General features: G+C 36.2%; 1 protein-coding gene across 13 annotated transcripts in view; it reads right to left on the minus strand.

Annotated features, from left to right (window-relative positions):
• RIC8B (RIC8 guanine nucleotide exchange factor B) overlaps nt 1–21,996 on the minus strand; it is a 90,767-nt gene that overhangs the window by 21,887 nt on the left and 46,884 nt on the right. For all 13 annotated transcript variants that reach the window (XR_001517143.2, XR_003047085.1, XR_001517142.2 and 10 more), the window contains exons 5-8: nt 16,022–16,250; nt 15,183–15,278; nt 10,151–10,295; nt 1,248–1,392 (exon numbers count right to left, since the gene is read on the minus strand). Coding sequence is in view for 2 of the 13 variants with exons in the window: in XM_015591548.2 (XP_015447034.1) it covers nt 1,248–1,392; nt 10,151–10,295; nt 15,183–15,278; nt 16,022–16,250 (615 nt within the window). In the remaining 11 variants the exon portion in view is untranslated. The remainder of the gene's footprint in view (nt 1–1,247; nt 1,393–10,150; nt 10,296–15,182; nt 15,279–16,021; nt 16,251–21,996) is intronic.

The raw sequence follows: 21,996 nt of genomic DNA on the forward strand, positions 1-21,996 counted from the left end.
AAGAGTAAAGTATGATTCCTCTCTTAGCTTCAAATACTTGATAGAGATAACCAATTTATGACATCTAAATGGTGGCAGTCTTAAGAACTTACTACTTAGATTCACTGCTAGCTTTTCCCCGCAAAAGCCTTTTTTTCTAGGACACACTCTATAAGATCCTGCTAAGGTGCACAGCACTGGGGATGATTAAAGTAATGCTACCTACTCAGGCCTCATTTACCAAGAATACAGGCAATATAAGTCCTGTCTGATTAGGGAATGATTCTTTCTTTTATCTTCTGACGACTCATTATTTTCATGTCAACAGGGCACAATCTATACTAAAAAAAAGTGGGAGGGCGCTAATTTTGCAGATAATTTTCTATCTTTGACCAACTACTACAATAATTCCACATCACATCTAGAAGGCTGTCAGTAGAAAACGTAGCATGTCAATGTCATCGATAATGCCAAAAGGCATTTACCCTTTTAACATTCAGTGATGGAAACCAGAAAACAGCTCAAGTAACTCTTAATAGAGTGGAAACTAAGAAATTTATCTGGGATGGGATTGAGAGGGAGAGGAAAAGGATGGGGAGGGAAAAGGAGGAAGTGGAGTAGTTTGTTTTGGGATAAGAGAAGAATGAGTGTCATTGATTTGTAAGCACTGACACAGAGAAGACCCGACAGAGCCTTTGGTCTGCCTATTCAGTGCATTAATGCATCTGTTCAAAGATGATGCCCTCAGTGTTTGAGTAAAATTTACTGTGGAGCTAGATTTCTTTCCTTTTGCTAGTAATGTGCCTTGTTGCTTTATTGACTCATAAAGGCTTTTACCCAATATATGGAAGCTACATTTAGATTTCTGAGAAAGGCTGAAGTATCAAATAACCAACTTAAACATTTGGTCTTGGTTATACCTTATAAAATCTCAATCTATGGAGAGAAAAAAGGATGCAACAATACTTTTTAAGTATGTGATGGCAGATATCTAAAAGCACCATTGCTTTTAATACTTGGGAGAGGATAATGAACATGTTGAACAAAATCATGCAGCAGAACATTACTTGAAATTATCCTTCCTCAATCGGAGTAACTGTCCAAGGCACAAGCTATGAAACTGCCTGTAAATACACTATTAAATGGAAAGCTTCCAAATCCACAAAAGAAAAGAAACACTTGGAAAACGAGAGAAAAAGGAAGTGAAAGGTAAATAACCAACTCAAAGGCAGAGACAGAGTTAAGTGAAAAGAAAATTGATACTATACTTTGGTTTTGCATTTTTGTATTCTTCAGTGTCTGTGTCCTCGTCCTCTGAGTACCAATTATCGCCTCTTCCTCCAGCCAAGAGGCCCCTGGCCGCCAACAGTCCCGCAGCATTCCCATAGCCAGTGTATTTCAGCAGGCTATCCACTGCAAAAACAGAAGAGATTTTTAGACAGGAATCCTTCAGTGTGCATTGTCATCACTGACCACTCACCACACAGGGAGGGTGGAGATACAAGCCATGGCAGTAACTCTCAAACTTAAGAGGTTTTCGAAGTGTGGTAGTGGTTATACTGAACTACCTACACATTCTCCTACATGCTCTGAGGACCAAAAGCCTTTTTTCAGGCATCGGAAATTCAAATGGAGCTGTTTTGAACATACTTTGTGGCAGGGATGGGGCCTCTGTGACCACCAGGCCATTGGTACGGGTGGTGTTTTAGGTTTCTGTTTGCAAATCTTATTTATTATTCAGTTTTAGAGAAATGATGATTAGAAATCAAAGTTAGTGAAAGCCAGATTTAGATTTTATCAATATAGGATATCATGTAAAATCATTTTTATACCCTTTTTAGGAAATGGAGGGAAAGAATATAAGAAATGAGAAAACTTAAGAATATTAGCTGTTGAGTTGTATGAGTTCTTCATATATTTCGGATACTAGCTCCTTATAGGAGGTGTTTGCAAATATCTTCTCCCATTCAGTTGGTTGCCTCTGTTTTGTTGGTTTCTTTGTGCAGAAGCTTTTTAGTTTGATATAGTTCTATTCATTTATTTTTGCTTTTACTACTTCTCTTGTTTTTAAGGTCAAATTCATAAAATCCTCTCTAAAAACAATGTCATGAGTTTAGTACCCATGTTTTCTTCTATGCAATTTATTGTTTTAGGTGTTATATTTAGGTCTTTCATCCATTTGGAGTTAATTTTGGAGTATGGTGACAGCAGTCTAATTTCATTCTTTTGCATGTGGCTTTCCAATTTTCCCAGCACCATTTACTGAAGAGGCTTTCTTTTCTCCACTGTATGTTTTTGGCTCCTTTGTCGAAAATTATCTGCCTATATATATGTGGGTTTATTTCTGAGTTCCATCGGTCGATGTGTCTGTTTTTTTGCCAATACCATGCTGTTTTGATTATTGTCATTTTGTAGTATAACTTGAGAACGCATATAACTCAACAACAACAAAAATTAACAATCTAATTAAAAAATGGGCATAGGATTTGAGCAGATATTTCTCCCAAAAAGACATACAAATGGCAATAGACATATGAAAAGATGCTCAACTTCACTAGCTAATAGAGGAATGCAAATCAAAACCACAATGAGATACTACCTCACACCTATAAGAATGGCTATTAGCAACAAGACCAATAACCAGTGTTGGAGAGGTTGTGGGGAAAAAGGAACCCTCACACACTGCTGGTGGGAATGTAAATTGGTATAGGCACAATGGAAAACAGGATGGAGGTTCCTCAAAAAATTAAGAATAGAATTATCATATGATCCAGCAATCCCTCTTCTGGGTAACTACCCCAAAAACTTGAAAGCATTTATCTGTAAAGACATATGCACCCTGATGTTCATTGCAGCATTCATTATTCACAGTGGCCAAGGCATGGAAACGACTGGTGTCCTTTGATAGATGATTGGATAAAGATGTGGTACCTATACACAATGGAATATTACTCAGCCATAAGAAAAGATGAAATACTGCTATTTGCGACAACACAGACAGATCTTGAGATGATTATACTAATATGTGAAATAAGTCAGACAGAAAAAGTCGAGAGCCATATGATTTCACTCATATGTGGAATATAAAACTGAAAGCAACAAACAAGAGAAACAAATTCATAGACACAGAAAACACTTTAGTGGTTATCAGAGGAAAAGTGGGGGAGGGGAGAGGTAAATAAGAGTAAAGGGGATTAAATATATGGTGATGAAAGGAGATTTGACTTTGGGTGGTGAACACACAATGCAATATACATATGACATATTATTGAATTGTACATTTGAAACCCATATAATTTTATTAACCATTGTCACCCCCAATAAATTTAATTAAAAAAATAAAATTTAAAAAAGGATGTTAGCAAATAGGACAGACTAAGTTATTGCTTTTTAAAAAATGCCACCAATACTATGTAAGCATATGGAATCCACTGAGAAGGTAGCCCCAGGACTTAAACTGGCTGGATTTTAATAATGAACCACCTTCTAGCTGGTCGACCTTGGGTACATTATTTTGCAATTCTGTACCCCAATTTTTTAATCTTGAGAATTGGAATAATAATATCTACTTCAGGTTAATATATGCAAAGTGTGTAAAAGTGTCTGGCACAAAGTAAACAGTCATTGTTTTCCTCTGGTAAAATTAGGTAAAATGATTATTGATCATTTTAGACTCATCTTCACAGGGAGAAGCATTTTCTTTGTAAAGAAAAGGGCATAGCCATATTCTACCCAGAGATCATTCCCCCTTCTCTGTTACACAGGAAAGGATTTATAATCCTTTTCCTTTGAGTCAAACAGTGCAACTTTTAGAAATCTTATACTAGTACCTTCCTCTAACTAGTCTCCCTATTTCCATTCTCACATCCTTCCACACAACTAGTTGCCTGATACATCCTTGTAAAGGATGGGGCAAGGCAAAAATATTATGTTATCACCTTCTAAGATAAAACCTCTAATATCTCCCCTAAAGGCTGAAGCTTGACTTCTAAAACAGGGCTTAAAGGGTTCTTCATTTTCTGGCCTCTGCTCTCTTTTCCAAATTCATCTCCTAATTACTCCTGCACATTGTGGATCCCTCACACTAGTTTCTTTTCTGTACAGTTCAAGGCTGTTTCCCATTTCTCTGTCCTCTTCTGTGAAGACCTGCTCTGACATCCACACTACCCAATCATTCTCTCTTCCAGGAAAGAATAATACCTGGCACATTTCTCTCTTATGCTGCTTACCATACTGTATTGAAGTTATTCCTTTAAATGGAGAAATGTATTTACCACATTAAGTTCAGAGCACAAATGTATGCTCTTTCATTAAACATTTCTGGGGCACTTACTACCTATAAAGTACTTTGTTAACCATTGGGGATCCAAAGATAAAGAAGACATGATCTCTGACTTAAAGAATCTCAATGTCTAGAAAGAAAGTTCAATAAATAAAAAGAGTTACAACATAACAAATGTGAAAAGTATTAAAAACAGAGATAAGTAAAAACGGCATAAGGCAGAGAATGATTAATTCAGCCTCGGATGATCAGAGGTGTTTTTATAGAGATGATGCGTAACCTGACCTGCAAGGACAGATAAAGCTCACCATGCTAACAAGGATGGGCAAGGCATTCCATGCAAAAAAGGAACAGCATCTGCTGAGTCATGAGGATATACCAAGAAACAGTGCAATACTATCAATCAGGCAAGAATAAAGACTTTAGTATGATTAAGCAGAAAGTGTAAGGTGAGAGCGGGTTCAGGATATACTACAGAGGTAGCATGGAGGTAAAATTTGATTTTACCATGTGGGTGACAAGGAGTCATTGAATGTTTTACAAGGGGAGTGACAAGATAATTTTGTATTTTAGAACAATCTCTCAGCCATGTAGAAAACAGACTGAAGAAAACCTTACCACGCATAAGGAGATATTCCTACTTTAATAGTTTATTGAGAGAGACACGGATTTGGGAATCCTCAGAAAACACAGGATAGAATCTCCAAGAGCGAGGATAGGCTCACCCAGGGAGCAATGTAAAGTGAGAACAGGGGCCAGCAGAGAACTCTAGGGCACCATGGCAATTATATGTGGACAAAGACAGGAGTGAGTAAACGAGACTGAAAAGAAAAGACAGAGGTAGGCCAAAGGAAATCTAGGAGTGTGTGGTAGCACAGAAACAGAGAGAATGGTCGGCAACGCCAGCAGAGAGATGTAATATAATAAGGACTAAAAAATATCCACTGTATAATTTGCTAGTTTATTTGTGACTTGACTGAGAGCATTTTGAGTGGCATCTGGAGGGGTAGGGAATGGTAGTGGAAAGCCTGACTGGCATCAAGTTGAAGCCTGAGTAGGTAGTATGATACTGTAATGAAAAACAGATTAATCTTTTAAGATACTGAGATACAAAAAACAGTGACATGAAGATGGATATAGGTCGAGGGAAACACGAAGGGAGAGTTAAAAAAAACACGAAAGACTAGAGAGTAACAACTGATGAAGTAAGGCTTTTGAGAAGACAGGAAAACATCAACAAAAAAGGCAGACTGTTTAGTGCTGCGCTAAAGAGATACTCCTCTGAGAAAATTAAGTTTATAAAGGTGTGGGGCTAGGGGCCAAGGGCTTTATTTATCTTTGCAATTCAGCCATTACCACAATGCTGAGCACATATTGGGAAGTAATGAATGTGTGAAAAGTGGGGAAACCCCGCAAAGGCAGGGGTTTTACGAATTATTTTTTTATTAAACTATGTAAGAACTATCTTTAGGCCCCCTTTAAAATATACGCAATTTGCAGAGCAGCTAATAAAAGTTTAGTTTTTCAGGACTCAACAAAACAAGCTCGTAGCAAGAAGACAAGTTAACCTGTGGGCCATTATCAGTTGGAGATATAGTTTAGCCTGCACAGATGAGTATTTAAGACATTTGGATGGTTTTCTCTGTGCCAAGTCTTCCATAAAATTTTGTCCTTTTAACTCACCCCATTTCAATTTTTCCTTCTTAATCCAGTCTCTGTGTTCCTAACCCAATTTGACTGCTGCTTGCTGTGTCTACTGAGTGGTCTAATTTTAGAGCCTTGATCATGGTACCTTCACTTTCAAACGGCTTCGAACATCCTTAAGACGAAAGTTCAGCCACTCTCATAAATGATTTGAAATTTATTTCATATTGATACTGTCTGCCTCCAAGCTCAACTCAAACTCCAAAATCTGATGACTTATAAGTTAGTTGAAAGTGGACTACAAACTTCCCTATCCCGCAGAAGGTTTCAAATTAGATTAGTTGACAGCATTTAAAAACTAGGAGGTTTTATCTAAATATCCAGAGTCCCAGCTTCTCTTGAAAAATTTGGAAGATTTGGTAACACTGGCTACATGCTTCCTCACGCTAATAATCAGGTGGAGCTAAATTATAGGAGCAATGTCCTCTTTTTAGTTCCTCCGAGTCCCCTTGTTCCCCAGTCCAAACCCACTGTGTCCCCAACAGTTGGCTGAGTGTCAGTTTTCATTTATCACCTTACATCTATCTAGCCCACTTGACTGACTTTTACTATCAACCTGGTACCTGTAAGCATTTGAGTTTATAACTCTTGATAAAAAAGTAAATAATATGAGGGCGGAGATGCTTATCTTTTCTACCTCTGTATTCCCAGGGTCTAGCTCAAAAGGTTACTTGTTAAATGAGTAAATTTTTTATTCCAGAATACATTTACTGAAGTTAAAATCAAATTGAAAGGAAAAGCATATGAACATATATGAACTGTTAAAGGTCAAATGAAAAAGATACAATTTCGCCAATATGGATTGGCTTTGGGCTCCAAGTTAGGACTAGGAAACCTCAAATATTGGGTCTTGGGGGAACAAAGCTAACCATTTCAAACGAAAAACAATTAACAAATTCATTTATAAATGCATATACTATATCTGCTTTGATACTAAGTCATTACTAAGGTGATTATATCTAGATACATAATTTATGTATTTAGATATGTAATTACAGAGGAAATAAACTTTATTTCTCCTCTTTTAATAACTTTTTAAGAAGTACACAAGAAACGCATACTCACTGTAGAAAAATTACAAAATACAGAGAATTAAAAAGTTAGCAGTCATCCTACTACTCATAGGTAACAATAGATAATATTTTGGTATATATTTTGATAATCATTTTTTAATGAATAGATACAGATATGTGTGGTTTAGATTATGTATATACATATATGATTACACTTTAAAAAACAACTAATTTCTGATCTCAGAAAAATTGATTCAATTTAGCCAGTATTTGCAGATTACTATATGCAAGGCACTATACCTGTCACTTAATTCTAAGATTCTATATCAGTCTTTTTTTAAAGTCATGAAAAATTTGTTTAAAAGAGCAGATTTTAATTAACTAGCCTATGGTAATAGTTGAAGATAATTATTATGAGAGGAAATAACAGCAGAATGGAATGATAAGACTCAAATTTGGGTTTCAGCCCTAAGTAACCACTTGACCTTGGATAAGTTACTGAAAGGCTCTCAAATGCCAGGTTGCTTCCTTAATAACAATGAAATTAATACTAATATTTACCTTAGAGGGTCCTTATGAGAATTAAATGGGATTATGGCATAGGATGTTCAGCATATGGTATCTCAACACATAATAGCTGTGTTTATTATCATCGTTATGATATGGTTCAAATTATGTTGCTAATATACTATCTTAACAGGAACTGAAGTGCTTAGATCAATCAGTCAGAAATGAAGTTTAAGAATTCAATGGATACAACTCAATAGTAAAAGAACAAATATAGCTGACCCTTGAATAACATGGGTTTGAACTGTGAGGGTCCACTTACATACAGGTGTTTTTCAATAAATATGTACAGTAGTTGATAGTTGGTCATGGGGATGGGGAGCACGGCAGAGGGAATGCAGTTAGCACTAATATGATGGCTCGGTAGAGGGCCAGGGGAGGGAGCGAGCAATTGGGGGATCATTTTATGAACTATATAGATGTCTAACCAATGTACTGTATACTTGAAACTAATTTAAATAAATTTGAAATAAATTTAAAAAATATGTACAGTACTGTAAATATATTTTCCCTCTCTTGTGATTTTAAAATTTTCTTTTCTCTAGTTTATTATAAAAACGCAGAATGTAATACATATATAAACATACAAAATACATGTTAATCAACTTTTTATGTTATTAACAAGGCTTCCAGTCGACAGTAGGCTACCAGTAGTTAAGTTTCTGGGGAGTCAAAAGTTATACATGGATTTTCAACTGTGGTGGGCACCCCCAAGCCCCACATTGTTCAAGGGTTACCTATAATTCAATTATATGTGGGCAAAGGACCTGAACAGGCATTTTTCCAAAGAAGACAAAGAAATGGCCAACAGTACAAGGAAAGGTGCTCAACATCACTAATCATCAGACAAATGCAAATCCAAAGCACGATGAGAGAGCACCTCACACCTGTTAAGATGACTTTTATAAAAATGACAAGAGATGATAAGGGTTGGCAAGGATGTGACAAAAAGGGAATCCTTGCACACTGCTGGTGGGAATGTAAATTGGTGCAGCCACTATAGAAGAAAGTATGGTGGTTACTAAAAAAATTAAAAATGGAACTACCATATGATCTAGCAATCCCACTTCTGGGTATATATCCAAAGGAAATAAAATCAGTATCCCCAAGAGATATCTGCACTCCCACATTTATTGCAGCATGGTTCACAACAGCCAAGACATGGAAACAAGCTAAGTGTCCATTGATGGATGAATGCATAAAGAAGATGTGCTAAATAAATGTGTGTGTGTGTGTATAATGTACTGTTATTCTGCCATGACAAAAAAGGAAATCCTGCTATTTGCAATAACATGGATAAAGCTAGAGATCATTATGCTAAGTAAATAAGCCAGATGAAGAAAGACAAATACTGTATGATCTTTTCCACTTATATGTAAAATCTTAAAACAAAAAAACGCATAAAGAGTAGAATGGAATGGTGGTTAGCAGTGGGTAGAGGGTTGGAGAAATGGGGAGATGCTGGTCAAAGAGTACAAGCGTATGAGTAAGTTCTGGGGACCTAACATATGGCATGGTGACTATAGTTAACAATACTGTATTATACACCAGAAATGTACTAAGGGAGTAATAAATCTTAAGCGTTCTCACAACACACACACACACACACACACACACACACACACACACACACACACACACAGAGTAACTGTGAGGTAGTGATGTATTAACTTGTAATCATTTAACAATGTACATGTATATCAATCATCATGATGTACACTTGAAATATATACAATTTTGTCAATTATACCTCAATAAAGCTGGCATTAAAAAAAAAAAAAGAATTCAACTGACTTAAGATTTTGAGAGAAGTAAGTGAAGTCTTTCGCCTCCAAATTATCTCTCTCACAAAACTGGGGTACTGTAAAAGAATGGAATATAAAATCTTAGATGGGACTTTTATACCAGTATATTTATAAACTAGGAGATGAAGAAAGAAATAGGCTGAATGTGCCTTGTTCAGAGAACGTGCCTATTGTTGAGCAAGCAACATACAATTTTAGGAAACATTTTAAATTGTTAGAGGTATCTCAGAAGACAAACACTTTATATATAATATAAAATTGTATTTATTACATTGTAGTGTAGCTATTTTTTAATTTTTTTCTACTTCTATCTTAAGGTAAGGGGTATATCTTAAGCATTTTTGTACTTCTATCTAGTACATTATACAACTCACATTTTATAACAACTTACTGACTAAAAACTTCTATAGCTTTAAGTCCAAGAGAAATTAAAGAGGAGAACTAACCCAGGACTTTGTCTAGTTATCAAAATTGCAGAGTTTGAATTACTGAAGCAGATTTTTCATAATGGCTCTGGGTCCTGACCCATTGAGATTAAGAAGTCTACGCAAAGGATACAAAAGGCAAAATTTAAATGTGAGTGTGGTTGGTAGTGTATCTGTCTGCATGTCTCAATGAATTCAGAAGCATATAGAACATGTTTAAAATGTATTAATCTTAATGTCTTTTCAGGCCTCTAATAGAACAGATAGACAGTGAGCTCTGAAAAGAGTGGAATGAGATGGCCACTACTCTCAGAAAGATTTCTCAGACTCCTTCAGAAAAATAAAACAGTAGAAGGCAAAGAGAGTTTAACCTACCTCTCTCTTTGCAAAGCACAAAAAGGAATTCAGCAGCAATTTGCTTGACTCCAAGGTCAACATGTGTCATTAGGCGCACCAGCTTATTTCTCACAGTTGAGCCAACTTCAGGTCGATTTGTCACATCCCTCAATGGTGGTAAAACCTAATGGTACAAATGCAAAAGCCATCATCAATCGTGGGTACTAAAGCAAGCGAGGACGACACCATGAAACTGGTCAGTCTTATAATGTCTACTGTGCTCACTTTTGCCAAGAGTGGAAAAAACATTAAAAAAAAATAGGTTTGCTTCCAAAAAAAAATAAAATAAAACTAAACAATGACAAAAAAAAAAAAACCCCAACAAAAAAAACCTCAAATATTTTCATGCTTGTAACAAAATTTTATTTGAAGAGAAACATCACTATAACACCATGGTATACTCATATCTATTTTTGAGCTTTAATTCATCTCAGCACCTGGAATGCCTCTGCTTGCTTCTATCAAAATCCATTTTAAAGTTGGGGTTAAGTTTCTCTTTCTTCCATGAAGACTTCCTGAATACCCTGACTCACAATGATTTTTCTCTTCTTTTAATTCCTGCAGCATTTGCTGTTTACTAAAAAAATCTATACTTACGTTTTCTAGTTTTACTTTATAATAAAAGTGGCTATTAATTATGGAGTACTTCCTATGTGCTAGCTGATTTAATATATTTTCTATAATCATCTCCATAGTAACCTTGCAAAGGATGTAGGAACAGCAACATCATCTATATTATAGACTGAGCCTCAGAAGGCTTACGAAACTTGCGTGGTTTGTCTAGTTTGTTTGCTCACTCACTCACCCACTCATCCACCCAGACCACTTCCTCTTCTGGTTCTCCTCTTATTTCACTGGTTGCTTTATCTCAGTCTCTTCTACCAATTCTCTTCTTTCCTCTTGTTTTCTAGGTGTTGGAATATTCAAAGGTTGAGTTCTTGGGCAACATTTCTTCAGTATTTTCACTTACTCTATTGGTGCTCTCATCCAGTTTTATGGCTTTATATGGTCTCTATAAACTAATAGCTCCCTAAATTATATCTCCATCTTGATTTCTTCCCTGATCCCCTGACTTTTATAGGTTTTTTCAAATTTAGCATATCCTAAAAAGAACTCTTGATGCTCCCAGCAAGCTGCTCCTTACGTAGTTTTCCAGCCATTAAATGGCAAACCCATTCTTCCAACTGTTTGGTACAGAAACCTTGGACACATCTTTGATCCCTCTCTTTCATACCCCACACCCAATCCATCGGCAAAGTATTTTGGCTCTCCTTTTAAATGTATCCACAGTCCAACCTCATCTCACTACCTCCTCTAGTATCACCACATCCAAGCTACCATTATTTCTTGCTTGGACTATTGCCACAGTCTTCTGATTGGTCTCTGCTTCAATCCCGGTCCTTCTGATTTATTCTCTACATAGTAGCCAGGATGATCCTTTGAAAGTCAGATCATGTCATGCCTCTGCTCACAGTCCTCCAGTTCCTATGGCTTCCCATCTCACCCATAGCAAAAGATGAGGTTCTTAAAACTCCCTTAGGTTTCACATAATCTAGTTTCCTGCTACTTTTCTGACTTCATTTCTACTATACTCCTTGCTTACACTGCTACAGCCACACAGACCTCCATGACTCTCCTTAAATACACCAAGCACCTTCCCGCTTCCAGGTCTTTGCATTTGCTGTTCCCTCTGCCCAGAAACTCTTTTTCTAGAAACTTGAATGGCTTATTCCCTTACTTCCTTCGGGTCTCTGTCTAAATGTCACTTATAGGAAAACACTTTCTGACCACCCTATATAATTAACCTTTAGCATTCTTTTTTACCACCTCCCACTTTCATCTTCCTCATAGCATTTACCACCACCTGACACCATACATATTTATTTCTTTAGTGTCTGCCTTCTTCCACAGAGTCAGTGGGGCATGGGAGCAGAGATTTGCTTTGTTTACTATTCTCAGTGCCTGGCAAATTATAGGTATTCAATATTTCTTGACTGAAGGAAGAATGAATTCAAGTAACTTTTAAAAAGTGCTTCTATAAGCTATGCATTATGCATAGCAAATGACGATAGACACAAAGTCAAATAATAATTTATTTTGTCAGACCCTTTTTGTGTATATTTTTATTTAATCCGTTCAACTTACACTCTTCCTTCCCACATTCTCTATGTTGAGTGTCTACCATGTATCAGGAGGTACTGGAGGCAATAAAGACATAACTGAATAAAAACAGAAACTAAATCTCAGAAAATTGAGTAACCTACCCAAAGTGTTTATAGAACCCATATTTTAATTATCTCTGGTAGGACAGAACACAATGCTCTTTGTGTTCTATAGGCACAAAGTAATTGCACAATAAATTCTTGTTATTTATTCAGTCAATCATATTGAATTTATCTCCTATTTCTAGAAGAATGAGACATGTAACAAGTTTTCGTGTAGGATGTGCTTAAAATTCCAGAGGACAGAATCTATTAACATAGGTTATCACAGACAAAGTCTGTGAGCCATATTTTGAGCTCCTTGGAACAAGTCTTTTAAATGAAATTTTGTTGTTTTTATTATTATTTATCACTCTCAAATTGCATAGGTATAGACCCTTTCTATAACTGCCCCGCAAATACTACCTTCCAACAAAGGTTTTCTTTGACAAATCTTGTCAAGTTCCTCTCTCAAACCCATAGCATTCTCATCTCTTCCCTAAGCCTTACCAGACTAAGGTAGCCTGGATCAGTAATTTCTACCCTGATCCATTCTCTTTCTACCTGCTCCAATACAGACCACTCAAGACCAATTTCCTCTGGGCATGCACCAGTAGAATTTAATCTGGTATCAATGGTAGAGCATAATAATTAATTAGCCATGGTTCCATTTACACTATTATCAAAGCTAATCATGTTACTTCAAGTTTTGCCTTTCTCAATTATCATACTCTACAGTACTCTGAGCACCCTCCTCAGAAGGAAAGTTGATTTTTGAAAAGTGCCTTGTATCTTTAGTTATCTTTTACTTGTCTTGTTTCATTTCTTTATCTATACTGTAGTGTTTCCTTGAGGACAAGGAATGGGTCTCATAATCTCTTATATCTACATAATGTATGACCCAAGGCCTTTGTGTAAAGAAACTGTTTAACAAATAGCTTATTTTTATCTTTTAGCTTTTTTGGCCAGAGATAGCAAAACCTAAACAGTTTAGTTGAACTTGGATCTCCTATGTGAAAAAGCTTAAAGTATTTTCATTTGTTATTCTTCACCAAGTCCTCCTAGCCATGGTAGAATGTCTTTAAAAAGGTCAAATTTGGAGATGACCCCAATTCATTAATTAACTAGTTTATTTTGTTTAAATGATTATTTGTGCTTTCATGGTACGTCTCTCATCCTTCAACAGACTATAAATTCCTCAAAGATAAGAATCCCGACTTTCCAATCTCTCCTTACCAGAAATATCTATTAATATATTCTACATACAGTAAAGTGCTTACTAAATCTGGACCATAAACATAGAGGGGAAAAATGAACCTGGTTCATTTATTAGGGGAAATTCTACATAGCAATAAATCAATAATGAGGTGAATGGTACTACCATGTATTGAAATGTGGGAAGAAGGAAAAAACAGGGTGGGGTGGGCATGGGAAATCAAGACATTAGTTTGGAATATGTTAAACTTGAGATACTATACATCCAAGGGGAGGAGATGAGTAGGCAGTTTGCCATATAAGTCTGGAGCTTAGGGGACAGACCAGAGCTGGAAATAGAAATTTGGGAGTCATCAGTGTATAGATGATTTTCAAAACCATGACTGCTGAATGAGATCAAAGATGAGTAAAGAGAAAAGACAGCGTGAATATAGAAAACTCTTCTGAGGAACAATGCGTAAAGAAGAGTAGAGGAATGGGGAGGCAGCTTGAGAAGCAGGGTTAAGGGAAGAATTTTTTGCTTTTATAATGGAAGATGAGTTTGAATGTGGACAGAAATGATTTAGTACGTTAAAAAAAAAAACGATTAATTTAGGAAGAAAGAAGGAATAAATGCAGGAGCAAAGTTCTTGAGAAGGTGAGAGAGAGGAATCCAAGATACCAGTGCAGAGGCTGGCCAGAGAAGGAAGCAGGGACAATTCATCCATTGTGATAGAAGAGGAGACAAAAGATCTGGTGGTACAGATGCATTTCTTACCATGACCTCTAACTGCTCCATCCTACTCCAAACCTTCGCCATGAGTTCTCTTTGGGCTGGTCTCTTCACACCTACTCACACTTCTCTAGTCTATCCTACAGACAGTACCCAAAGTATCTTTAAATATAAATGAGGTCATGTCACTTCCCTACTCAAAACAGCCGAATGCTTCCCCATATCACTTAAAAGAGAAGCAGAAGTCCTATTCGATCTTATGTTATTTAGTTCTTGCTTTTCTCTTTTACTTCATCTACCACTCTCTCCTTTCACATTGTTATCTGATCTTTTTGCTTTTCCTTAAGCATTCCAAAGCGTCCTTCCATCTCAGGAACTTTGAACTTGTTCTCTGGTACATTCTTTTTCTAGAATATTCTCAGAGATCCTTTTCTTACTTATCTAAGTTTTTGCTCAAACATTACTTCCTCAGAGAGGCCCTCCCTTATTCTTCTAAGTTCCCCCTCCCCTGCTGTATCTATCTTCAGAATGCTTATCCTTCCTTGCCATTATATCATATCTTTACTTGTTTACTTTTTAACCTCTCAGTATAAGGTCAACTCCACAAGGCAAAGACTTCATCTGTATTTTAATGTTTAGAACGATATTTAGAACACAGCACATAGTAGATTCAAGAAATACTTGTTGAATAAATGAATGACAAAAAAATACACAGGATCACTTATTTCTGGATTAGGAAGATTTCAAAGATTAAAACTAACTTTTCCGAGTTTCTGACTTTCTAAAAGAAAACAACTATGAAAGAATTTAAATCATTAATTCTATGTTTAAAAAAAACACATAGAAGATTAACTTTAAGATGTAATATGCATTAAGCAGTTACCTGATCTTTGAGAAATTTTCTGATGTTTCGATGGGCTCGGGAACATTCTGTTAATAAGCTGAGAACTGGAGTTAGACCCTCTCTATAGCTGCTTCCCTATAAAGAAAACCATATATGCTATATTAGTTTAGTTTGTAACAGTATTACTTTTCTCCATATAACTGAGCATATTAATACTCCTTTTTGAGGGGAAGACATTCTATGCTACCAAAGCTTACAAACTATTTATGAAATTATTTTCCTAACAATATTTCCGTTTCATCAGTTAGTTTCATGTTTACTAATGCTCATTTTCATCCTTCCTGGGTTTTTCTACATTTTATAGGGTCTTCACTGACTTAACCAATAAGCTTAAATGAGGCAAAGGTTTTGATGATCGACCCACACTACCCTGCTGCCTTTTAATACAGTTGCCTGACAAAGCGAGTGGCAGATGAGAGAATATAAGCAGCTCACAACCAACGGAAAGTTGATTTTTCTTTTAAAGATGTCTTTTAGGTATTATGAAAAGTATCAGCAAGTTTTGGGGGGGATAATTTTAACCTCTAGGACTTACAAAATAACTACGTGTAAAAGTAATTCATTTTTCCTTTGTTTTCAGGCACTTGTCAATTTTGGTGCTGCATCAATACAATTTCAGCTTTAAACAAATTAATTCACTTGGTTTCATCAATTTATCATAGCATTATAAAGTGCTTTCCAGAGAACAAATAATTATACAAGATGTCAACTATAAAAGAAGCTTAGATTTAAAAATCATGTCTCGTAATACTGCTATGTATGGCACTTCTACATTCTTTAGAAGCATCTTTCAAAGGCCTCCATTTTATCAGCCTTACCTTGTCTATTCTCTTCTCCATAAAATTGAGTAAAACATGAATGGCTTCCATATTCATACCATTATATACCATGGTATTATTTTTCAAAACTGTTTCTTTCTCAGCTGTTTTATCACTGGGCACTTCATCTAGAGTCGTTGCCTCTTGGGCTGTTTCTTCATGGGTTAATGGACAAATGAGAACATCCAAACAAGAGACCGGAACATTGCTTAAAAGGTTGACTGCATTGCTGAAAAGCAATTTAAAAATACAATATTTTAACTTGATTGAATAGTCTTTTAAAAAGCAAACATAATAAGAAGTTCAGAAGTGACTTTTAGGAGTCAATTAAAAATTTTCTTTTTCAAAATGAGCCTTTAATATTACGTGGCATTTACTGACTAAGAGAAAATAAAGAGAACTATTTCGAATACACAGATGACAAATTAGAAAGAACAGATGTTAAACGGACACACACAATCACATGATGTCATGTCACTTTCTGAAATGCTAAAATAGGAATTAGTGAGCTTTAACACCAGCTCTTTAATTTTATTACAACACAATGCTAGCTTTACAATTTTTCCTTGGGGTTTTAAATCCTTTTGTGGATTCACCGGTGTTTTATTATTCCCTAGATTACAACATAAAGCATCTGAGAAGCACTGTATATAAGCAGCTTATCACAGAGGCAACAATGTTAAAACTCAAATATCGTAGGATTAAGTTTTGTTTTTTTCTAGATGTAGAAAATACAATTTTTAGATCATCCAAATTTTTTGAGAGACACTTGCAGAAAATGGGTAATGGTGCTTTTTCTTGCTCTCTTATCACCAGGTTTCTTTAAAAGAGGCCACCATAGTTCTTTTGAAGCTATCTCCTAGGCCTTTCTCCTATGTATTAATGAATACACCAGCCTGAGATGCACACCAGTAGGGGGAACCCAAACCTTGTATTGTTGGTATTCTTGCACTGTTGCTCAGTGTATAAAAGATTAAAATGACACTAACAATTGAAAAATTAGACATGTTCTCAATTAAAATATTTTCTTTCATGTATTATTTCATATTCTTTCATCTAAAGGGAGAGGCAATGCTCTGTGCTAACTGGATCTTGTAAGCCTGTGCCTCAGAACTTCCTGATAAACAACAATGGAAAGACAGGCATTACATTTCCTAGTGACAGAGAAGCAGGTCTAAAAATAACCACATCCTGACTAAAAATAAACTCTTGCAAATGTAATTTAAAAGTCTAACCACTTGGAAACCAAATTCAGGGCTTAATCTATCTGATGCGGTCTTAATTTAGACCATAGTAGTTCCTTTTAATTTAGATTATAGTGATACTCTCAAAAATAAAACAAAATAAAAGAAATAAAACACACAATTTTTTCCTCTCCTTTACTCTGAAGCGTGACTCCATTTCCCCAAGAATGAATATTTCCTTTCTTTTTATATTATGGAAAAAAAATCGTAAGGAATCAAAGTTTAAAACTTAGATGATGTAGAACAATGAGTGTTAACGTAAAGGGTACCAAAAAATCTGAACCAAGAACAAAAATAACAAATCCTATGAATGAACAGTTCCTGGTAAAATACAAGTTATTTGGTTGTTCCCACTGAAAATCTACTGCAGCTGCTGCTACTGCTGCTGCTATTATTATTAAACAAAGAAAAGTCTGTAATTTTGGTTATTTGTAAATAATTACAACTGGTTGAAATAAAATGCTTTACCCACAAACTTTTTAAAAAAATTTTTTGCAAACATCTGTAGTTCCTTATCCATAGTTAAAGATATTTTGCTTCTGACTTAAACATTTGGTAACTGTAATTATTACAGATTCACTAGAGTTAAAAAAAAAAAAAAAGAAAAGAAAAGAACTCTACCTTAGAATTACTTTCTAAAACTGTATAAGCCATTCTGAAATGTTAGGATTTTTTTAAACACATAGGGCGGTAGGCTCTGGAGTCTATCGATAGTATAATTCTCTGAATCTACCATAGAGACCATACTGAAAAGTTTAAGATGATGCATTTCATTACAAAGAAATATTTCCTTTTAAATTCATTTAAAATAAGCAGTTTCCGGGAATTTGGTATATTTAAGAAATCAAATACAGAGTTTTATTCATCAAATATTTGGAGGTTGTAGGCTTTTCAAGAAAAGTTCCCATTTTCTCATTTCTTATTAAACAACTGGGTTCCCAAACAACTACGAAATTAATTTTCTGGCTCACTGTGTTTGAGCTATTCTTTTTAAGTAAGGAAGGCCAGCTTTTTGAGCTCTGTCACTTCTCTGACAGTTTTATTTGTGGTAGAAGAGTGTATGAAATTCTCCAGCTACCAGGAAGTCAGTGACTATGCACAGATCCACACAATGGTGTTTGCATTCCTACTCCAGGGGGTAGAAATACTGTGTATATTACTCTCCCCTTTTCAGCTTCCTAGAGATCATTAATCACTGGGACATGACATCCTCCCACTCATGCTCCCAGCCCCCTCCTGATATGCAGATTTAAAAGCAAGGCCTATTTAGAGCTCCTTAATGCCCTGATTAAAGCCTTGTAGTTGTGGGAGAGGGAAGGCAATCTAAAATACGGCCCTGTATCAATTTGCTGGACTGAACATAATTTAATACCAAATGTCACAGAGAAGCATGATGACAGTACATGTAGACCCACAACTGTTAACAAATCTTCCTGGTCAGATATCTTTTCATGGCTAAAAAACCTACTTAAATGAATCTTAAGATTGCCCAAAGATTTTCAGATGTAAATACCTAAGTTTACTTTAATCTAACTCAGTAATCTAACTCAATTCAGTAATTATTTCTTAATTACCCATGCTAGGCATTGCTTTAGGCAGGTATTATGAAGAAAACAGAGATACCTCCCTGCCCTTATGGAGCTTATTTTTGAGTATGGAAAAAACAGTCAATGACAAAACAAATAAGTTAATTGAACAGAAGGTGATAAGTGGTCTGGGTGTAAAACCCTGGAGGGTAAGATAGGCAGGATGTGTGGGTTGTAATTTTGAATAAGGTGATTACAGCAGACTTCACAGAGATGGTGTCATTTGAGCAAAGACTTAAAGAAGTTAGGGATATCTACATGGCTTACTGTTGAATTGTACACTTGAAACTTAATGTTCTAGCTTTAGCAAGCGGAAAGCTGGAGTCGCCATAAACTGAAATGGGAAAAGCAAATTTTTAGGGGAAGACTGTTCAATGTTGGATATGTTAAATTTGGGATGCCATTAGACTTCCAAGTAGAGATTTTAGTAGGAAGTTAGTTATAAGAATGAGTTCAGAGGGGTGGGGGAGAGAGATCTAGATTAGGTATATAAATTGAGAAGTCATTAATATGTAGATAGTATTTAAAGATAGAAGACTGGATTAGATCAGTAAGGGAATGAGTGTGGGAGGAAAAACTAATAGGGCTGAGGCTGGGACACTCCATCATCCAGAGGCTGAGACACAGAGGAAGAAATTACAACTAGCTACAGGTAGGAGGAAAACCAAGATAGTATGGTATCTTGGAAAAAAATAGATAAGTAAGACTGGAGTCGCTTGTGACAAAGGATGTGGGCAGATCAAGCAATGACAACTGAGAAACGTCCACTAGATTTAGCAACACAGAAATCACTAGTGACCTTAATAGCCATTTTGGTGGAGTAGTGGAACTAAAGCAAGCCTACATAGAATGGATTCAAGAGAGAATAACAAAAGAATCAGGTAGCTAACACCTAAGAGGAGTTTCGTGCAAAGGCCAAGAGAAGGCTGGAGCAGCAGCAGATGAGGAAGTGTCAAGAAAACTTTGGATCAGGTATGGATGGAAAGACCTCTGAATGCTGCTCTCAGCAGTGGGTACCTTTATAACTCATAGTGACCTGGTCATTGTTCTTTATTTCTGTATCTGTCCATGTTTTCTCTTGCCTAGAACACTCTCATTCTTTAAAACTAGCTCAAACCTTACTTCATTCTCAGCAAATACTTACTATGCCTTGTGCTAGGTGCTAAGTATATAAAAATAAATAAAATATACCCATTGTCCTAAGAGAAAGCAGCATAACATAATTTGTAGAACAATGGGCTGAATTCTAGGTTGCCCCTTAGTAAAAGTGTGCCTTGGGCAAATTACATGACCTCTTCTAGGCCTTGGTATCCTCAACTGTAAAGGGAAATAAGTTTATCTCTTTATCGATGTGAGGATTGAATGAAAAAAAGCATGTAAAGCATTCTGCTTGGCACATAGTAAATGCCAATTATTAAGGAGATTCTGAATGGTAGACATATTGCATTATACTGCAGTGGTCCCCAACCTTTTTGGCACCAGGGACCAGTGCTCCTCTGAGAAATGACCTGAGGTGGAGCTGAGGCAGTGATGCTAGTACTGGGGAGCGGCTCCAAATACAGATGAAGGTTTGCTTATTCGCCATTGCTTACCTCCTGTGTGCGGTCTGGTTCCTAATAGACCACAGACTGGCACCACTCTGCAGCCCATCGGCTGGGGATCCCTGCACTACAGGAAAGAATAGTAAAATATGGAAGAAAGAGAATATGGTGTCTGTGGGGAAGTGAAAACAAGTCTCTAAGTCTAAAGCAAAAGACAAGGCCTCTAAAGGAGGGGCCTTAGTAGTAGGCCAGAAAGGTGTGTGTATGGAGTGAGGTAGAGAGATTATAATAAAGGGGACTGCCGTGATGAGTTATGTTACAGCCAAGTAGCTTATTGATAACCTCAAACCAGAGTTGTGTTGGCCTTTGCACAAAGGAGAAGGTGCAAAAGCCAGGGAAACATTACCCAGATGAAACGCAGATCATTAATAAATGCACAGTGACAAAACAAATGTATTTGTTTCTAATTGTGAAGACAGAGGTGAGCCATGAGAGGATTCTAAGCAGAGATTTGCCTTTTAAAAAACAACTCTGCATACTCTGAAGATGAAGTACCACTCTGTCAGGTTAGGTAAAATTTTCCCAAAGGACGGAGCAGCCTGAGTTTAGAAGTAGAGAAAGAAGGTGATCTAACAGATCTGGGGTACCTGAAGGCTGGCAGGACATGATAATGATGAGGGACCAGAGAGAGGTTGAAATGATGAATCAATACTTCAGAATAGAGAGGAAAGAAAGTAAACCTATACGGGGGCTTATAAATGGGAGAAAAAGGAATCATCAGGGAACCGGAGGTCTGGATGAAGATGAAGAACAGGTACCACATGAATGAGGAAGAGTCCCCTCATCATGCGAGACCACAGTGAGTTTGTTCTTTGAATTCTATTAGTAATTACTATTTGGATAGTTAATTTACTGAGAGACTACTCAAAAACTATCTTATGATACCTCTTTTATTCTTGTCTTAAAATGTTATTTAACTAGTAATAATATTTATGTCTTGTCTCCCCATTTAGACTATGTTCCTCCAGACTATGCACTGTGGAGTCCCTCAAGCACCTACCATGGTGCTCAGAGATACAAGAGAAAAATATCTGTTCACCTAGATAACTGTTATTCACAGTGAAAATCAGGTTAAAAAGCTAAGAACTTTAAGGTTAACAAAAGAACAAAAACAAAATAATAAACAAAAAAAAATACCAAAATAAAACCTCCTCTCCTTGATTTCTCCAAAGTAAACTAATTTTTCCGTATAGCTACATAAGCTTGATCATGTCTGACACAACATTCATCAAAACAACTGCATTTGCTTACTTAAAAGTCTGTTTTATCCCCTAGTTGGGGAGCCCTGAAGAACACAGATTGTACTAGATTCATCTTTGTTGCCCTAGAGCTCAACATAGAGCCTAACACATAGTAAGTGTTCAGTTAATAAATATAAGCCAAAATGAAATCATCTAATTTTCAAACATTATTAAGTCTGTCATGTGTAAGCCACTATGCTTAGCTAATGCTATGGTACTAATCATTTTGCAACATGTAAGTGGCTCAAATTAACATGTTATACACCTTAAACTTGTACAACGTTATATGTCAATTATATCTCA

Source organism: Pteropus alecto, unplaced genomic scaffold (assembly GCF_000325575.1).
Source record: "Pteropus alecto unplaced genomic scaffold, ASM32557v1 scaffold94, whole genome shotgun sequence".
Lineage (NCBI taxonomy): Eukaryota > Metazoa > Chordata > Mammalia > Chiroptera > Pteropodidae > Pteropus > Pteropus alecto.